This window comes from Oncorhynchus gorbuscha, linkage group LG19 (assembly GCF_021184085.1).
Source record: "Oncorhynchus gorbuscha isolate QuinsamMale2020 ecotype Even-year linkage group LG19, OgorEven_v1.0, whole genome shotgun sequence".
Taxonomy (NCBI): domain Eukaryota; kingdom Metazoa; phylum Chordata; class Actinopteri; order Salmoniformes; family Salmonidae; genus Oncorhynchus; species Oncorhynchus gorbuscha.
In genome coordinates, this window is record NC_060191.1 from 47,529,707 (window position 1) to 47,549,103 (window position 19,397).

Genomic DNA, 19,397 nt, shown 5'->3' on the forward strand with positions numbered 1-19,397 from the left:
TTTCTTGTTAACCAACTATAGTTTTGGCAAGTCGGTTAGGACATCTACATTGTGCATGACACAGGTAATTTTTTCCAACAATTGTTTACAGACACTAAGTTAAGCTAGCTAGCTAGCTTCTGTCCTCCTCTGGGTACATTGACTTCAATACAAAACTTAAGAGGCTCGTGGTTCTCACCTCCTTACACAGTAATTATGACAACTTCCGGACGACGTCCCCCAACCTATCAGAGCTCTTGCAGCATGAATTGACATGTTGTCCACCCAATCAAAGGATCAGAGAATTAATCTATTACTGATTCATACGCTACAGCTAGCTAGCATTGCAGTGCAGTGCATAAAATGTGGCGAGTAATTTCCTCAAAGAGAAAGACGATAGTTATACAGTTTTGAACAAATTAATTTCTTCCAAAATTAAGGAGAAGAGAGAGAGAGAGAGAGAGAGAGAGAGAGAGCTATATTTGGTTGTATTTTTTAAATTTAATTTCACTTAGTTAGCAAATGCAGCTAGCTAGTTTAGCCTACTCAAACAGAGAGGGATGCTATGTCAGCTAGCTGGCTATGGCTATCCAACACTGGAACTCTTCCAAGTCAAGGTAAGATTTTGGTTTTATTAATTTATTGCCACCGGGGTCCGCCGGTGTAACTGTTAAACTACTTTCTTACTGTACACTGGGTTTACTAAAGCATTAGTTCTTGTAGTTCTAGTTAACTATGATGTGGCAATGATGTTGGCTGTGTGTAGTGGTTTGGCGGTCATGATATGAAGGTTTTTTCATCTGGTGTCAGACAGCTGATGTGCTGTGCACTGAAGTCCACAAGTGAAGGGAAAAGGTGTATCACGTGTGCTCACATGTGTGCTATGAAAGTGAACTGCTAGCGTGTTACCAGGGGTCTATTCATTGCACCGATTCTGTTTAAAAAGGTTTCTTCAGTGGAAGCAAAAGGAACAAAACAGTGATATTTGTCCAACAGAAACTCTCATTTGCAACTGTTGGACTAATGATTACACCCTAGATCAGCTAGATGCAGGCAAGGCAGTGTGAATGTGTCACTGTCTGTCACCTTGATTACTAAAATTTCTCTCAACCTGTGCACCTACGTCATGAAGGGTACAGGGAAATTTTGAGTATCATGTAGTAGCCTAAACCCATCACTGTTACATTGAACTGGGTGAATGGAATATGAATGACAGTCATCCAATATGCTATAATAGAAATAAGGTTGTGCTTATTAAAATATATATATATATAATCCTCCCTCATCTTAAATGCACCGACAGCCACTGATTTGAGTGAATGTTAGCCTGTGTGCTGGGATGCTGTAGGTAGGTAAACGGAGGGTCACTCACATGCCCGAAGGGGTCCAGGTGGTTGTTGGTGAGTTTTAGCTTCTGAAAGGACACCAGCTGCCTCATCCAGTGGGCTCCTGTAGCTGGGGAGTCTGGGTGGACATAGAGCCTCCCTGGCATGGCCGGCTCCGCCTTGCCTGCCACCATCCTGAGTAGAAAAAGGAGGAGAAGAGAGAAGAACGAGAGTGGGAAGGTGAAAGGGAGATGAAGAGACAAATTAATGTGCAACATCATCATCCTCATAAAGACCCCTTGGCTAGCAGCAACCAATGGTCATTACTCTGCCAAGATGACTCAGCCATTGCGGTAATCCTGCAACCATATACAACCTAGTAGCCCTGTGATCTACCAAACCATATTGTCACAGCATGGCCAAATCTTCCAGCAGCCACACGAATCCATTCAGGCTCACTGATAGGCCACTGAGACTTAAGGATCCCTTTTTATACTAAACACATGTAGCTACAGTCAGTAATCATAAAAAATTACAGCCGTTTCAGCCCTCACTCCATGGGCTATAGGAACCATTCTCTCAGACTGGAGGTGCTGGTGGTTGTTTCAACCGTAACATCAATGCTAATTACGCTCCTCCAAGGTGTCGCTGAGAGAATCCAGAACACCACACTGGCAAACGCTGGGATTCCATGCCCTCCCAGGCCATCCCACAAAGATCTGGAACAAATGGCCGTTAAAAAAAATGGCTGCTGGAGAAAGCAAAGCATGGTGGTGCATTTTATGGAGGCTTTGTCTAAGTCTCAAATGGTACCCTATTCCCTACATAGTGCACTACTTCTGACTATGGGCCCTGCGATTAGGGTTTTCTTGTGTCAGTACACCCTACCCTGGATATGGTTGTTTTGTCATTTGCACGGCCGGCAGTGCTAATGATTGATGCCGCTCCGGTGGGCAGTGGCAAAGGGCAGGCTGTTGTGGCATCACTACTTATGGCTAGAGGAATACAGATTATGTCAAATTGACTTCAAAAGTAGATTTGGTTTAGCATTTTAGCTAACCCTAACCGTAACCTAATTCTCCTAACCTGCTACGTTAATTATCCTAACCTGCTGCGTAAGTTGCAGCCAGGCGCTCCTTTTCACAAGAGCAATAATTAAATTGACAGAAAGTTTTCCTCCTTATTCAATCACAACAGACTCAATGTTACGAAAAGTCAATTCTTTCCCCCTTTTTCGTGGTATCCAATTTGTAGTTACAGTCTTGTCTCATCACTGCAACTCCTGTAAGGACTCAGGATTGGCAAAGGTCGAGAGCCATGCATCTTCCAAAACACGACCCCGCCAAGCTGCACTGCTCAACCTGGAATCCAGCCGCACCAATGTCTCGGAGGAAACACTGTATACCTGGCGACCGAGTCAGCATGCACTGCTCTTGGCCTGCCACAGGAATCCCTAGTGCACGGTGGGACAAGGACATCCCTGCCGGCCAAACCCTCGCCTAACCAGGACGACACTGGGCCCATTGTGTGCCTCCCCATCGGACTCCTGGTCGTGGCTGGCGTCGACAGAGCCTGGACTTGAACCCATAATCTCTGGTGGCACAGCTAGCCTTAGACCACTGCGCCACTCAGGAGGCCTTGTTCTGGTCAATGTGACATAAGCTGTATCCCATCTAGTCAAAACCGGCATCACCCAAGGTATAGGGTCACAAGGACAGCGGGTACAGCCCAGCAGGCAGCTTGCTAATGACAATCCGCAGCTACAGTTTAATTAGAGCAGCGACTGAGACATGAGGCACTGCTCTTGCTGTGCTCAAGGAGCATGCATGGTTTGACATAATATTATAACATGACCTCAATAACAACAAAGCTGTCTGTGGACAGACTTGTCACAAAAAAATATTACAGTACTAGAGATTTCGATGATCATCATACTCTTTTTGAGTCCTCTCTCTCTCGTTCTGAGAAGTGGTGATTTTCTCTGCAGCCAGGCACTCCTTTTCACAAGAGCAGTGATTAAATTGACAGAAACCTGTCGGTTTTCCTCATTATTCAACCACAACAGACTCAATTTAGGCTGCTTGCTGAAGGCAGCAAGTGCCTGGACTCATACTCCATCTCTCCATTCCATCAATGAATGTATACAAATGAACGAATGAACAGATGAGTTGGAGATGGACATCACACATGTTGGTCTTGAACACAAAGAAAATGTTGTTAACCAATACACACACACAAAAATAAGGGTTCCTCAAGGGTTCTTTGTGAAGGGTGATGGTTCTATGTGGAACCATACTGACCCAAATAACCCTTTGAGCCGTTAAATTTTTTTGTAATTAGCAGAGTCAAAAAATGGTTCTTTCCTCTTTTAGTGCTAATTAAAATGTAGGGGTGGCGGATCATTAGAAATTTTGGGGGTGTGGTTTGAGCACTGCTCTTTTTGTAAAACCGAGTGTCATTACAGTTTATCTCATCTTTTTTTGCTATGCCATATTGAAAATGACTATGGCCAATGACCGTGTTTTGTGAAAGACTCATGTATGGCCTTGTGTCAATTGAGAACTGTTGCTTCAGTAAGTGGTTCTCAATTCTCTCCTTAAGGACCCTTAAGGACCCAGTTCTCAATTGACACAAGGCCATTCCAGAGCTAGCACACCTGATTAAGCTTGTCAATGAACACAACAATAAAACCTATGGAATTTTAACACTAATATGGCTAACTAGAAAAAAATAACCCTGTATGGTTCTTCAAAAGGTTATTTGGAGAACTTTTGAGATTGATTATGGTTATATAAAAAAAACTTTCTCCATATAGGTTCTATAAAGAACCATCAAGGGTTGTAATCATAACACCAAAAAGGATTCTGCTATATAGAACCTTTTATAGTGCTTTATAGGAAAGGGTTCTTTATGGCAACATAAAGCTTCAATTTAGAACTGTATTAGCATGTATTATCGGACCTTCAAAAAAGGGTTCTATATAGCACAAAAAAAGGGATCCACTATGGTTACAACGCTTTTTGGTGCTGTATGGTTACACATGAAACAACGTTACATTATCCAACATGACATTTGTAAGGGCGGGGGCGTGTAAATAGAGAATATAATGCAGAAAACGTGGTAATTTCTACCCTTCCATTAATTTGGTTTGCATAATGATGTCACAGCATGTAAAGTGTTTGTTCAAGAGGGCCCTCTGCCTGGGGTGTGTGTGTGTGTGTGTGTGTGTGTGTGTGTGTGTGTGTGTGTGTGTGTGTGTGTGTGTGTGTGTGTGTGTGTGTGTGTGTGTGTGTGTGTGTGTGTGTGTGCATGTGTGTGTGTGTGTGTGTGTGTGTGTGTGTGTGTGCGTGTGTGTGCGCATGTGTGTACTGTGTGTATACTGTATGTCTGTGTGTATACTGTATGTGGGAGGCAGCATCACCTGAAGCATATAAAACTGTCTGAGAGTGTTATATGTCTCTCTCATTTGCACCCACCGTTAATGTCTACTCTACAGCGTTGGTGATTATTTTCCGATGGTGAGAGGAAGGCCTCTGCTGAGTGGTGGGGGTGAAGCTGTGGGGTTGAGAAGATAATAGCTACTTTCACCTTCCTTAAGCTCACCGCTCCCTCCCTAACCTCCCCATTTCTTTTGACCCCCCTTTCCATTTCAAAACATCCCTGACTCCTGAGGTCTAAAGCCAAGCAGCATCTGAGACAGAGATGAGTAGGTGGATTTCTCATAACAACCATTAAGGATGTTACTAATCTAAGCCCTGAGCTTAGAGAAGAACTTGAGCAATACTGCAAACTGGAAGAACCACTCTGACAAGGTTTTTGGCAGGATTTTACAATTGTCTATGTATATGTTCTATTCTGGTGTATTGTATGTATTGCTGTATTGTCTGTTTTTAATATGTACAGTTGAAGTCAGAAGTTTACATACACTGAGGTTGGAGTCATTAAAATAATAGTTTTGGCAAGTCAGTTAGGACATCTAATGACACACGTCATTTTTCCAACAATTGTTTACAGGCAGATTATTTCACTTATAATTCACTGTATCACAATTCCAGTGGGTCAGAAGTTTACATACACTAAGTTGAATGTGCCTTTTAGAAAATTACGTCATGGCTTTAGAAGCTTCTGATAGGCTAATTGACACAATTTGAATCAATTGGAGGTGGACCTGTAAATGTATTTCAAGGCCTACCTTCAAACTCAGTGCCTCTTTGCTTGACATCATGGGAAAACCATAAGAAATCAGCCAAGACCTCAGAAAAAATATTGCAGACCTCCACAAGTCTGGATCATCCTTGGGAGCAATTTCCAAATGCCTAAAGGTACCACGTTCATCTGTACAAACAATATTACGCAAGTATAAACAGCATGGGACCACGCAGCCGCCATACCACTCAGGAAGGAGACGTGTTCTGTCTCCTAGAGATGAAATGTACTTTTTTGTGCGAAAAGTGCAAATCAATCTCAGAACAACAGCAAAGGACCTTCTGAAGATACTGGAGGAAACAGGCACAAAAGTATCTATATCCACAGTAAAACAAGTCCTACATCGACCGAACCTGAAAGGCAGCTCAGCAAGGAAGAAGCCACCTCTCCAAAACCTCCATAAAAAAGCTAGACTACAGTTAGCCACTGCACATGGGGACAACGATTGTACTTTTTGGAGAAATGTCTTCTGGTCTGATGAAACATAAATAGAACTGTTTGGCCATAATGACCATCATTATGTGTGGAGGAAAAGGGGGAGGCTTGCAAGCCGAAGTACACAATCCCAAATGTGAAGCACGGGGGTGGCAGCAAAATGTGGGGGGAGATTTGCTGCAGGAGGGACAGGTGAACTTCACAAAATAGATGGGGTCATGAGGAAGGGAAATTATGTGGATATATTGAAGCAACATCTCAAAACATCAGTCAGGAGGTTAAAGCTTCCAAATGGACAATGACCCCAAGCATACTTCCAAAGTTGTGGCAAAATGGCTTAAGGACAACAAAGTCAAGGTATTGGAGTGGCCATCACAAAGCCCTGACCTCAATCCTATAGAAAATATGTAGGCAGAACTGAAAAAGCATGTGCGAGCAAGGAGGCCTATAAACCTGACTCAGTTACACCAGCTCTGTCAGGAGGAATGGGACAAAATTCACCCAACTTATTGTGGGAAGCTTGTGGAAGGCTACCCGAAACATTTGACCCAAGTTAAACAGATTAAAGGCAATGCTACAAAATACTAATTGAGTGTATGGTAACTTCTGACACACTGGGAATGTGATGAAAGAAATAAAACCTGAAATAAATCATTATCTACTGTTATTCTGACATTTCACATTCTTAAAATAAAGTGGTGATCCCAAATTACCTAATTTTTACTAGGATCAAATGTCAGGAATTGTGAAAAACTGAGTTTAAATGTATTTGGCGAAGGTGTATGTAAACTGTATAGCTGTTGTCTTGGTGACCAGGTTTCCCTCATAAAGTAGATTCCTTAAGGGTCTTCCAGGTTAAATAAAGGATCACATTTTTTAAAATGTGTCTCTGACTAAACTCACCACTTGTTGTCACAGAACTTGTAGCGATGGTCGTCAGCGGGGACAATGTCTGTGAGGAGGATGTACTTAGTTTTCGGGTTCATGCCCGTCACTTTAACCTTGTAGCTGGGGAACATCCTCCTGTGAAGGACACAAGAGAAGGGTCTTGCATTAAATTATACATTTCCTAATGATGATTCCACCCACCATAATACCCACTAGACCTAATGCTCGCTCCCCAACTCACTCAAACACGAATTGGGTCAGCAATTAGTTATTGGTGACAAAGTCACCTCATCCTGATCCAATTTGGAAAGACCTGCCATTAGCTTCTAAGCACCTTTAGTATCGTAAGACCCGTAAATACGGAGGTTCATTTAATGCCTTATGTCTTCGTGCTGTCCTCACACCTTGGAGCTTTGAGGGATGTTGAACGGGAATCAAGGTGATAAGACGCTTTGGGCAATGATGTCACCCAAGCTTTTTGAGCACAAGTATCTTCCCTCACCTAGCTACCTTACACTGGAAAAGATTTCCCTCTTCAGATGAGCTAATGAAAATCAGCTTTAGCCCCAAGGTGTCTCTCCATGGGGCTGAGTGCAAAGGGTAAACATGCATAAGAGGCTCTTCTCCGGCTTTGCAGGAGGGTTTAAGTCAGCCCTGAGTGTAGCATCAGCACGGAAAGTGTTCTCCCCGCGGCAGATGAGCGGACGATTAGCACTCAGAAAGCGGCTCAAGCCAGGCTTAGAGACTGATTGGGACGGGTAAGGAGCTAGAGAGGTCACAGTAGATCACAGAGTTGAAGGAGGTATGTAACCACAAACTGGTATAATCAACTTTATTTGTCAACGTATTGTGGTGTGGAAGCTACATGGAAAATACATTGGATTTGAAAAATGTAATCAATGTAAAAGCATGTTTTGAGGGTGGAAATTCAACCACAATATTGTCATCATTGTAACCAGTGTTCAACATAGACAAACCTTGTATCAAATATGTTGAATTTGTAAGTTTGAAACATTATATCCACTATCAGAAAGAAGACTATAGGCTGGGTAGTACCTCCTACTGGAGAGTTAATCTATCTACTGCTATTCATTTCGTCTCCCATCCAGGGTTTTGACCAATCCGAGCCCTGTTTAGCTTTTATATGTGTCACTGGCTACTACCAATGTGCTATCATGAGAATGAATACTGAACAATCTCTAAATAACTAAATCTATTCACTGTTGCTACCGAAGTCATTCCAAGGGATAGCTTTAACAGAGCAAATTAAATGTAACCATACTTTATAAGTCATACTGTATATCATCAATTACACTATTTAGGCCTATATAGCATTTGCAAAGACATCAACAGCTTTTTTAAAATTATTTTCTTTATTTTTAAAATTATTATTATTTTTATTTTTTATTTTTTACCTTTATTTAACCAGGAAGGGCTCATTGAGATTTAAAATCTCTTTTTCAAGAGTGTCCTGGCCAAGATGGGCAGCACCAAGTCATTACATAAATTACAGACAAACAACATGAAAAACTACAAGTAATCTAGTAAAAACCATAGAATTCACAAGAACAAGAATATAACAAAAATAAAAACAGCAAATTAAAAACATTGACAGGTCAGGGAATCAGTCTCAAGATCATTCATCAGTGATTTAAAAATACCAATCGGGGCACGTTCTTCCAGTTTAAAAGTATTTTGTAAGGCGTTCCAAGACGATGGCGCAGAGCAGCTTTTGTTCAAATTCAACCCAGGGTTCAACTAAAAGTATAAACTGGGTGGTTCGAGCCCTGAATGCTGATTGACTGAAAGGTGTGGTATATCAGACCGTATACCATGGGTATGACGAAACATTTATTTTTACTGTTCTACTTAAGTTGGCAACCAGTTTATTATAGCAATGAGGCACCTCTGGAGTTTTTGGTATATGGTCAATATACCACGGCTAAGGGCTGTGTCCAGGCACTCTGCATTGCTCAAGAACAGCCCTTAGCCTTGATATATTGGCCATATACCACACCCCCTTGGGCCTTATTGCTTAAATATCCAATACATGTACGCTTAGAGTTTCAAGCTTTAGTTGATTTCAAATCATCTTCAATTGAATCATTAATATGTTGGATTTACATCTCCATCTCAACCAAAAATAAAAGTTAAAGAATTGGACTAAATCAAATCATATTTTTTTAAAGTGCATTGTAAAGTTTGATTAGACTAGATTTAGTCCTATTCTATAACTTTTATTTTTGGTTGAGATGGAGATGTGAATCCAACATATTAATGATTAGAAGTGACTCCAACATATAAATGATTAATTTGTAGACAAACTGGATATTGAATAGTCTTTGGTTGTCAACGCAACCAAATATCAACATTTAAAGGAGATGTATCTTCTGCTTGGATAGGTCCATCTGTGCCACTGATTTAGTCTGGCTTTAATTCCAGTTTCTCTACAAATTAATCATTGATATGTTGGATTCACATGTCCACCTCAACCAAAAATCTAACTCAAATACGACAAAAGGCAGGAAGGAATACGACAAAAGGCAGGAAGGCCCTAAAAATTGTCAGACTCCAGCCACCCTAGTCATAGACTGTTCTCTCTGCTACCGCATGGCAAGCGGTATGCACCAAGTCTAGGTCCAAAATGCTTCTACCCCCAAGCCATTAGACTCCTGAACAGCTAATCAAATACCCGGACTATTTGCCCCCCCCCCTCATCACCATTTTTAGAATCCTGCTACTCTCTGTCTTTTATCTATCCATAGTCACTTAATCTCTACCTACATGTACATATTACCTCAATTACCTTGACTAACCTGTGCCCTCACTTATTGACTCTGTACCGGTACCCCCTGTATATAGCCTCGCTGCTGTTATTTTATTGTTGATCTTTAATTATTTGTTATTTTTCTATTTTCTTCTTTTTGAACTTTGTTAACACTTTTTTTTAACTGCATTGTTGGATAAGGGCTTGTAAGTAAGCAATTCACTGTATTTGGCGCATGTGACAAATACAATTAGACTTGATTTGAAATCAAGTCAAACATTAAATGCACTTTACATAAAGTTTGATTTGATTTAGTCCTATTCTTTCAATTTGAATCTTGGTTGAGATGGAGACGTGAATCCAACAAAGTTAAGCGTGTAAATGGAACATAATTCCCTTTTTATGCCCTTTTCTCTCTACACATATACTGAATTTGAACTTATGCATGCTATTCACCCGCTATTATTTTGGGTGGGGATCGAATAAATGAAGGTGTGGCAAAGGTGTGTCTGATATGCCGTATTCCGACCTTGACTTAATTCTCTCATAATTCCACCACATTTATGTGCAAAGAAACCATAAATAATGTCTAGCCAACGGTTCCAAGTGGAAAAAGCATCATGTTTTCCTGATACAAATAACACCATTCTCCATGCACTGTAATTTACAACTTGATGAGAGCTATTGATAAGAACTAGGTAAATGAGTAATCCGTTTGAATCAGAGAATTGTAAATATAAATTATATATTTTACCTTATAATCGCTGGAGACAAATGTGAAACCAGTCATATGGCAGCAAACTGAAGCATATCAACGTATCAACTTTCCCACAGTAAAGATTATGAAATGCAGAATTTAAATTGAAATTTTAACTTGCAGGGATGGGCACTCTCAAATGTCTTAATTATAGGCTACCCGACATTCTCTGTATCCTATTTCTATCAGGTTAAATATTACCCACTACTGGGTAATTTACTGTTAATTCCCTTCAGTTGGTATAGACTACATTATCATTCCATTTAATTACATTGTTTTGTTTACAGCCATGTGGTTGTTGCTGAGGATCATTGGTAACAGTTGATAATATATATATTTAAAGACATGTAGGCTAATGAAATCGTTATGGAGTAAAGCGCTGACCAAGCCGTAACAGTTTGAACCTGATGCATGGTGCAATACTCAGCTGTGTCATCACACAATTCCATGGTTAGTGCAGGCAATAGACGAGGGTATACCTAGGATAGGATAAGTAATCCCTCTCACCCCCCTTTAAGATTTAGATGCACTATTGTAAAGTGACTGTTCCACTGGATGTCATAAGGTGAATGCACCAATTTGTAAGTCGCTCTAGATAAGAGCGTCTGCTAAATGACTTAAATGTAAATGTGGGTATAGCCTGCTATTGTACACTATTCTCTCTATTATATTTCTATGTACACTAATCTTCCAACATTACCATGGGTTGAAGAACTGAATGTGAACATTTTCAGAATGAATCAGAATGTCTTTTTTCTTTCGTGCATAAATGCTCTCCTATCCTGTTTTTTTATGATTCCTAAATACTTCCTAACCCTAAATAATCTATAAAATCAGATTATTTTTTTATTTACCAATTGGTGCCGAAACGTAGAAGAATATGGATATATTTAGATGTCTTTCTTTCATGATCTCTAATATTCTGAACCCGTTCTCTGGATATACTCTAGTGAGTCTGTGAATAAAAATTAAAACTATAAGGTGTTTAGAGAGATGACTTAAGGTAAATGTACTGAAAACCTTATTGAATGAAAACTCCACGAGAAAATCTGTTGGCCAGCAAGTGGGAGGGTTTTCAGCGGTTTAATTGCATTTATTCAGCATGAGAAGGAATCACGCCTGAATCACACCTGCAAATCCTGTTTCATGCCTACACAAGGTAAGTCTGAATACTAACTACAGAGAAGTGTGTGGGAAAGGTGTTCCTAAATCAGAATCGGGTCTTTCACTTTTGCGTAGCCTAGTGGTTATAGCGTTGGACTAGTAACCGGAAGGTTGCGTGTTCAAACCCCCCGAGCTGACAAGGTACAAATCTGTCGTTCTGCCCCTGAACAGGCAGTTAACCCACTGTTCCCAGTCCGTCATTGAAAATAAGAATGTGTTCTTAACTGACTTGCCTGGTTAAATAAAGGGAAAAAAAGAAAATAATAAATAAATAAATAGCCTATTAACTTGTCAATAAATTAACAAATTATATGTTGGATTCATGTCTCCAATTAAATCAAAAATAAAAGTTAAAGAATAAGATTAAGCCAGTGGCTCAGATGAAACTATCCACTATCCAAGCATTAGATATCCATAAAATGTTGATATTTGGTGGCGTTGTCCACCAAACACAATACAATATTACTTTTGTAATTCAGAAATACAGACTAAAGTTAAAGCTATCTTACAAACTAATGTTACAGTATTTATTCAACCTTAAAATAAGTAACATATCCATGGCCACATTTTGAAGTTAGTCTACAGTAACTATACATGTCTTCTTATGTTCTTATGGGCTTCTGAGTGGTGCAGTGGTCTAAAACAGTGCATCGCAGTGCAGGAGGTGTCACTACAGTACCTGGTTCGAATCCAGGCCGTTGGCCGGGGTAGGCCGTCATTGTAAATAAGAATTTCTATAATAATCTGTACAGAATCAGCATTGATGTACTTTTTATTCAATCCAGGTAATTTGGTTGTGCTATTAGATTAAATAGAGTGATAATACATTAAGTTGTTGTATAAATTCAAAATATCTGACATTGTATTACTATTTGAACTTTCTGTGCTTTTAATTAAATGGTTGAAAGAGCAGTGATAATACATTTAGATAACAGCGACGGAAAATCTGACATTATTTTTCCATTGGAATTTGGTTGTGCTTTTAGATGGTTGAAAGCATAGTGCTAACCCATTGGGAATTCAACAAACTTATGGCTGTCTTTTTGAGTGGGTGAATAAAGGTTGAAATTGAATTGATCCAACATTTCAACCAAACATTACTCACATTTCCACGTTGAAATGACGTGGTGTGCCCAGTGGCATGTTCCTACATTTCACCTGATGGTTTTTGAGAGTGCATCGGCAGCACCGCCAAAAAAATAGTTCTCTGCTCTCATCCATCTCAGAGAGAGAGCAAGAGAGAGAGACTCAGGAATGATAGACAGAATATACTAATATAGCAGACAAGGCCATAAAACACATGAATACCCCTACCTTCCGTGACCTCTTCCCTGTGAAACGGCCCTCTTTTTCATCCCATCTGCAAAGCAAAAAGTTGCAAAGGGATTTGCAGCACCCCTTATAAACCCCTAAGTGCTTTTTAATGGCGGTTCGGATCGGACAGCACTTTGTACATCTGACTTGTCATCGTACCGCATCACCCCCTGAGAGTATGGTCGGTCAAAGGGTCTGTACTCCAGTACAGTTGATCTGCTGCTTCCCCTTCTACCGACAACCGGTTAAAATAGTGGGAGCGTGAGACACACTTGTGAAAGACTGACAGTGACATGCTCTCTGAATAGATGAGTGTAAGAGCGGGCAGATAGCTGGCCCCCTAAGCAGGCCAAGCATAAGGCTCTGGATGCATCAATAGTAGTGCACTATGTAGGGAATAGGGTGCCATTTGGGACCCAAGCCTCTATCTGTTGCTAACGCACAAGGCTTCAAAGGACCCATCCAAGATCTTTCTGGCCTGACAGCAGCCCTAGCTAAAGTTTTGTTCATGGATCACATTACTGTAAATACTCAACCCGCCCTGTACAGTAGAGGGGATTGAAGGCAGGTAATCTCTCTCCATCTCTCTCAGGCTCCAAATCCAATCAGTGAGGAGATCAGTCCTGGTGTCATGCTCACAGAAAGACCTTTTAATCTGAGGGGAACATCCAAAACAGATCTGCAGCTCATCCCAGCCCCACTCACACCATCCAACCAGGCCCATATTGAGGCCTGTGTCAATAGATCAGGAGGTCTCCAGAAGGATATAAGGCTATTTCTATGTAACCCACCCTACCATTATTGCTTTTGGCTTTTCAGCACATCCATGATTCCATTTTACCACAAAGACATGACTCGATCGAAATAGTGGTGTACAGTAACCCCTCAGTTACATTTACATTTACATTTAAGTCATTTAGCAGACGCTCTTATCCAGAGCGACTTACAAATTGGTGCATTCACCTTATGACATCCAGTGGAACAGCCACTTTACAATAGTGCAACTAAATCCTCAGGGGTTTGTGGATAATGGCAAATATACCACGGCTAAGGGCTGTATCCAGGCATTGTTCGATCGGGCCCTAGAATTACCATCTCCCTATCTGAGTCCATTTCCAAAAGACTCAGCTCTACGAAGGGGTAACACAGCACAGCTCTGCGAGGGGGCCCACACTGGATCACATAGCATGTCTAATGACTAATCGGGGACCTCAATGGCTCAGCCACCTCAGCCCTGCCTGATGACAGATGCTGTGGTTTCCATGGCAAAGCTGCCAAACAGCCATGATAAAATATCCAAGTTGTACTGTCCATCCCCTTGAAGTGCAGCACTTTACTCAAAAGCATGCCTTTGTGTCATCCAAAACAGAATATGACAATGCATGAACAACGGAATAGGGATTCATTTGTTAAAGTGAGTGCCTGTCAAAACTCAGGAGCAGTCAGGACCAGCTGATTGCCACATAATCCCAAGGCATGCATTTTCTGTGCACGTGCGTGTCTGAGAGAGTGTTTGTGTGTGTAGAGGACTGGAGAGAATGAGAAATGGAGATGGAGAATGTGTATGATATCAGTGTCAGTGTGTGGGTGTGTGTTTGTGTGGCGTGAGCCAGCTGTTTTCCTAGCAGCTCAGCACTAGGAGCCTCCCTGCCTCCTTGGCCCTCTAGTCCAGGGATCTATTCAGGCTCTATTCCAAATGGTACCCTATTTCATTTATAATGTACTACTTTTGACCAAGGCCCATAGGGCTCTGGTCAAAAGTAGTGCACTACATGGGGAATATGGTACCATTTGGGAATCTCATCCAGTCTCTGGGAACCTCCAGCACTGAGGGAGATCAAAAGGAGTGGCGGGGGGGTGATGGAGCGTTCCAGGCCCCGCTAGACGCTGCTGAAAGCGGGCGCCGGGGTCCTCTAATCACCCCTCCACCACCGCTCCCACTGACGGACTGTGTACAGAGAGAAAGAGAGGCGAGAAGGAGCACCGTGTGTACAGATAGGGAGAGAGGGGAGAGTTGGAGCACTGCCTGGGTATGTTAAAGGGCATGGATTAAGACTGAGACTGTGGCACTCACAATAACAAACTACATCTACGTTCCTCAGTCAGGAGTTCACTGACTGCACTGTATGAGGTTGAAGGGCCAAGCTGCACTGTATGAGGCTGAAGGGCCAAGCTGCACTGTAAGAGGCTGAAGGGCCAAGCTGCACTGTAAGAGGCTGAAGGGCCAAGCTGCACTGTAAGAGCCTGAAGAGGTCAAGCTGCACTGTAAGAGGCTGAAGGTCAAGCTGCACTGTAAGAGGCTGAAGGGCCAAGCTACACTGTAAGAGGTTGAAGGGCCAAGCTACACTGTAAGAGGCTAAAGGTCAAGCTGCACTGTAAGAGGCTGAAGGCCACGCTGCACTGTAGGAGGCTGAAGGGCCAAGCTGCATTGTAAGAGGCTGAAGGTCAAGCTGCACTGTAAGAGGCTGAAGGCCAAGCTGCACTGTAGGAGGCTGAAGGCCAAGCTGCACTGTAGGAGGCTGAAGGCCAAGCTGCACTGTAGGAGGCTGAAGGGCCAAGCTGCACTGTAAGAGACTGAAGGGCTGAACTGGTCGTATGTTTCCCAACCCATGGTCTAGTCTAAAGACACAGCCATAACTTCTTCCTAGTCCTGCCACTCTGCCCCTTCCAAGGAGTGCTGACCGGACACTGCCCGCCCTCTATAGGGTGTTGGCCTCTCACTGTCCTGAGAATCTTCATTCATTAATTTATTAATTTGTTCATTCATTCATCCTTCATGTAAATGACTTAAATGTAAATGTAAATGTACTGACACTGATTAAAACCTGCTAGCTCATCAGATCCTTTAGCATCTAGCAGCACCTAGCACCACTGCTTGATGCTTCTTCCAGATTCCTCTATGAAAAAGTCTTTGCTGGGATAATTTGGCATTGAATTGTTTTGGCAGCCTCAGCTGCAACTTGAACAACAATATGTCTGTTAGAGAGCAAAATGTCAAGCAAAATGTCTAGCTAGAGCTGGTGTAGCAGTGAAGCAGCCTTGCTATATTTACTCGTCATTTTTGCATAGAGATTCAGATTACGATTTTGGCACCTATAGTTTTTCTATAACATTCTCAACAAAACCAACTCTCGCCCACTGTGTTGAGGCCTACAAGTGGTTAAATTTACAATACATTTTTATTTTCAATAACATTTTATACTTCACATCAGTTCAGACAGAGTTCATTCTTAGAATTATTGAATTACGTACTGTAGCTTCTCCTGCTCCATTACAGAGCAACATAAACCTGGTGTGCGTCCCATACGGCACCCTATTCATGCTCACCATGGGCTTGAGTCAGAAGTAGTGCACTATAAAGGGAACAGAGTGCCATTTGGGAAGACACCCTGCTTTTCTCTGGCTTCTTAGGCTGACTGACTGGATAAGCCTAGTCAGTCAAGTTTTCCAGCTGAGTGCAGCTGGCGGAGCTGCGTAGCTAAGCGTCACTCTGAGGCCGGGCCCTTCAAAGGTTTTAAGGAATTCTCAGCACACTTTATCAGCTGGACAAGGGAAAGCCCATCTTTCACAGTGATGCGGCATTAAAGAAAAATTGTGGTGACCTTTTACATTTTGGACTGGGAAAAAAAGCCCCTGTGAGGAATGAGGGGTGGGCGGAGGTTAGTTAGAAAGCATCTAGTCATCTTCTGGTTAAAGTCCAGGTTAAGGGCCAGACTGTCTAATCCACAGGGCGGCATTCAATCTAACACACAGAGCAAGGCTGTGGGTTTGTGTTTTCAATTAGATATTCACTGGGGCAGACATGACGACTCTACCACTACCTGTGACCCAGGGTGCCATAACTGTAGCATGGTGTAATTGGTTGCCTTAACTCCAACAGATGGTCGTAGCTGCTCAAAATGGAGGTGCCGTAATGACTACATTTTAACACTATTGAAAGCAGCTACGCAATTAGCAAAAGTAACCCATATTTTTGGAGAGTCTCAGATGAGTCTAGTACAGTTTAGCATAGTGTAGTGTAGTATATAATGTGTTGTGCTAGTCTACTAATATGGTATAGCCCATGTATTGCTGTGATATATGAACTGTAGGTACTCACCTGCCTGCTTTCGTTATGATCATCTCTGTTCCCGCCTCATGGAACTTCTTCCACAGCTCCCTCTCATGAAGAAGAACCTTGATGTTCTCAATATTCTAAATAGAGAAAGTTAGAGACAGCCATGAAGGTTGGCAACCTGTTGTGGGCTTATAGACAACTCAGATTATACCATCTACATTTTTAAGTTAAACCAGTTCATTCTCAATAAATCATTCCCAATTGATAGGGTATCCACTGACTAGAAATAAAAACACCCACGATGTAATTTGGCCAATAATTTTGTCAAATCAACATTTATTGAAATTGAGAGCAAGGACACATACCCATTTGGCCATTTCCAAGAATAAGAAACTTCTGAACATACAAAACCTTTGCAGTTGTGTTTCTGGCTCTGTGTTGAGAGCCTACAATACCCATGATTACCTGGTCTGGCTCATTGCCCTGGGGGGTGCTAGGAGTTGTAGGCAGGCCCAAGTGTGAGGAGTCAGGGCTGAGATCTGGGGGCCCTCCAGATTGGACCCCAGTCACACTGTCATCCGTCACAGCTGAGGCCTTCTCCTGGAGCATCTCTATGAGATGAGCAACGGCTTCAGTTCAATACACAGACTTACAATACACAGACTTACAATACATGGACCATAGAATTACATATAGAACTTATATAGTAATGTAATAGAATATATGTGACACAGACTTAGTATAATACTAAAATAAAACAAAGCATCTCTACAGATACTAACAGACTTACAATACCAACATTACACTGTCTCTTAAAATACTTAAATATACAGATAATAACAGACTTACAATACCAATACTACGCTGTCTCTTAAAATACTTAAATATATCACATTCCCATAAAATGGACTGGACAAAATATGTTCCAACGAAATACACTGTGCACGAACAAAATGTAACATCCCTTCAAGCTACAAAGTTGAACCCCCCCTCCAAAAAAAAGTAGTCTAATATTTCATCATGGCTAAATATTGAGCTATTATTTTCTTTTTCAACTAGTAATTGACATTAAGTACATTTATATAATGTACTTGTATAGCAATTGCTATTCATTTTGTATTTCTACAATAATTATCGCTATTAATACTGTAAGGAAATTGAACACATTTTACTGGAAAGCTTCTAATTAATTCAATATTTTCAAACCTTATGGGGACATTTCAAGGATAGAGAAGTCAATGCCTCATTCTTGCACTGCATTAATACACACTTGAATGTGCGTACTCAACTAAAAATGTTTGCAATGAGAGAATATATATATTTTTTTTATTAATTCAGGCATGCTCTATCATTGTGGGATATTTATTGGAATTAATTTTTCCGTTCTTGGAAACCAGGTCACTGTTTTGTCCCCAAGCTACTAACTATTGTTAATAGAAATATCTGTTGAATTGTGTAGGCGAAGTCATATCAAGGTGGATCACTGCAGCAAGGGCCATGTGCCATTGGGGGAATTTGGTCACAATGACCCAAATATGATGATGGGCCCTCATTCATACTACCAACCTAGATCAGCTCTATTTTGTAAGGTTCCATGTGAGTTTACAGGAGGACCTGCGTCTGAATTGTCTACTGCATACTGTACCCTCAGCTCTGCTCTCCACTCATGTGAAAAGATGGAAGAGTAGTGAGCAAACTTGGTTGTTCCACACATAGATTTCAAATTACTGGACCCATTCAAGTGAAGTTGTTCCCACATACAACTACACTGTTGTGCTTGTTAGGTCATCATAAATACACAACTATTAGGTAATCATAAATATTCAAGCAACATTCTGGCCATAGAATTAGAATTACTAGAACGGACAATCCCATTCCACTCTGCACTCTGTGATGGGTGGACCAGCAGCCATATTGAATACTTATATTTCTGTTATTTTGGTACAATCGGCATTTTGATTCTCTGACGTTAAGTTTGATAAATAAAATGACAAAATTCCTAATATAGATTTTCATATTAACTTGAAACTCTAGACATAAGCTAATTACTCAATCTGCATGCTTGGAGACCACAATAAAAAGCACACAGGGTCAAGATTAATTGTTCGTCAGAAGAGTTGGATTAAATATTTACTCTTATAGCATTACGGCGGGATGGTTTTATGTAACGGCTCCTAAACACTGTTCATTCCATTAGTCCAGGTCACCAACTAAGCTTCGCTTTCTCACGGCTCTAAACCCATCTCAAAGACAAACATCTTTCATGAGAGACACAGACACACAGACAGCCTGGTATAGCCTCGTCTGCTCCATACAGTTCAGTTTCACAATGCCCTCTCCTCTCCCATAGCAACCATTCGCCCTGCCATTTTACCATAGACTCAAACTATAGCTCTACGTCCCAAATGGCACCTGATTCTCTATATAGAGCACTACTAGCCTATGGGTGCTTTTCAAAACTAGTGCACTATATGGGGAATAGGGTGCCATTTTGGAAGTACATAT

General features: G+C 41.3%; 1 protein-coding gene across 2 annotated transcripts in view; it reads right to left on the reverse strand.

The window, feature by feature from the left end:
• Positions 1 to 19,397, reverse strand: part of tbx4 (T-box transcription factor 4) — a 32,104-nt gene that overhangs the window by 7,320 nt on the left and 5,387 nt on the right. For both annotated transcript variants that reach the window (XM_046315678.1, XM_046315679.1), the window contains exons 2-5: positions 17,358 to 17,503; positions 16,935 to 17,029; positions 6,849 to 6,968; positions 1,352 to 1,499 (exon numbers count right to left, since the gene is read on the reverse strand). In XM_046315678.1, coding sequence (XP_046171634.1) covers positions 1,352 to 1,499; positions 6,849 to 6,968; positions 16,935 to 17,029; positions 17,358 to 17,501 — 507 coding nt within the window. In that variant the 5' untranslated portion in view covers positions 17,502 to 17,503. The remainder of the gene's footprint in view (positions 1 to 1,351; positions 1,500 to 6,848; positions 6,969 to 16,934; positions 17,030 to 17,357; positions 17,504 to 19,397) is intronic.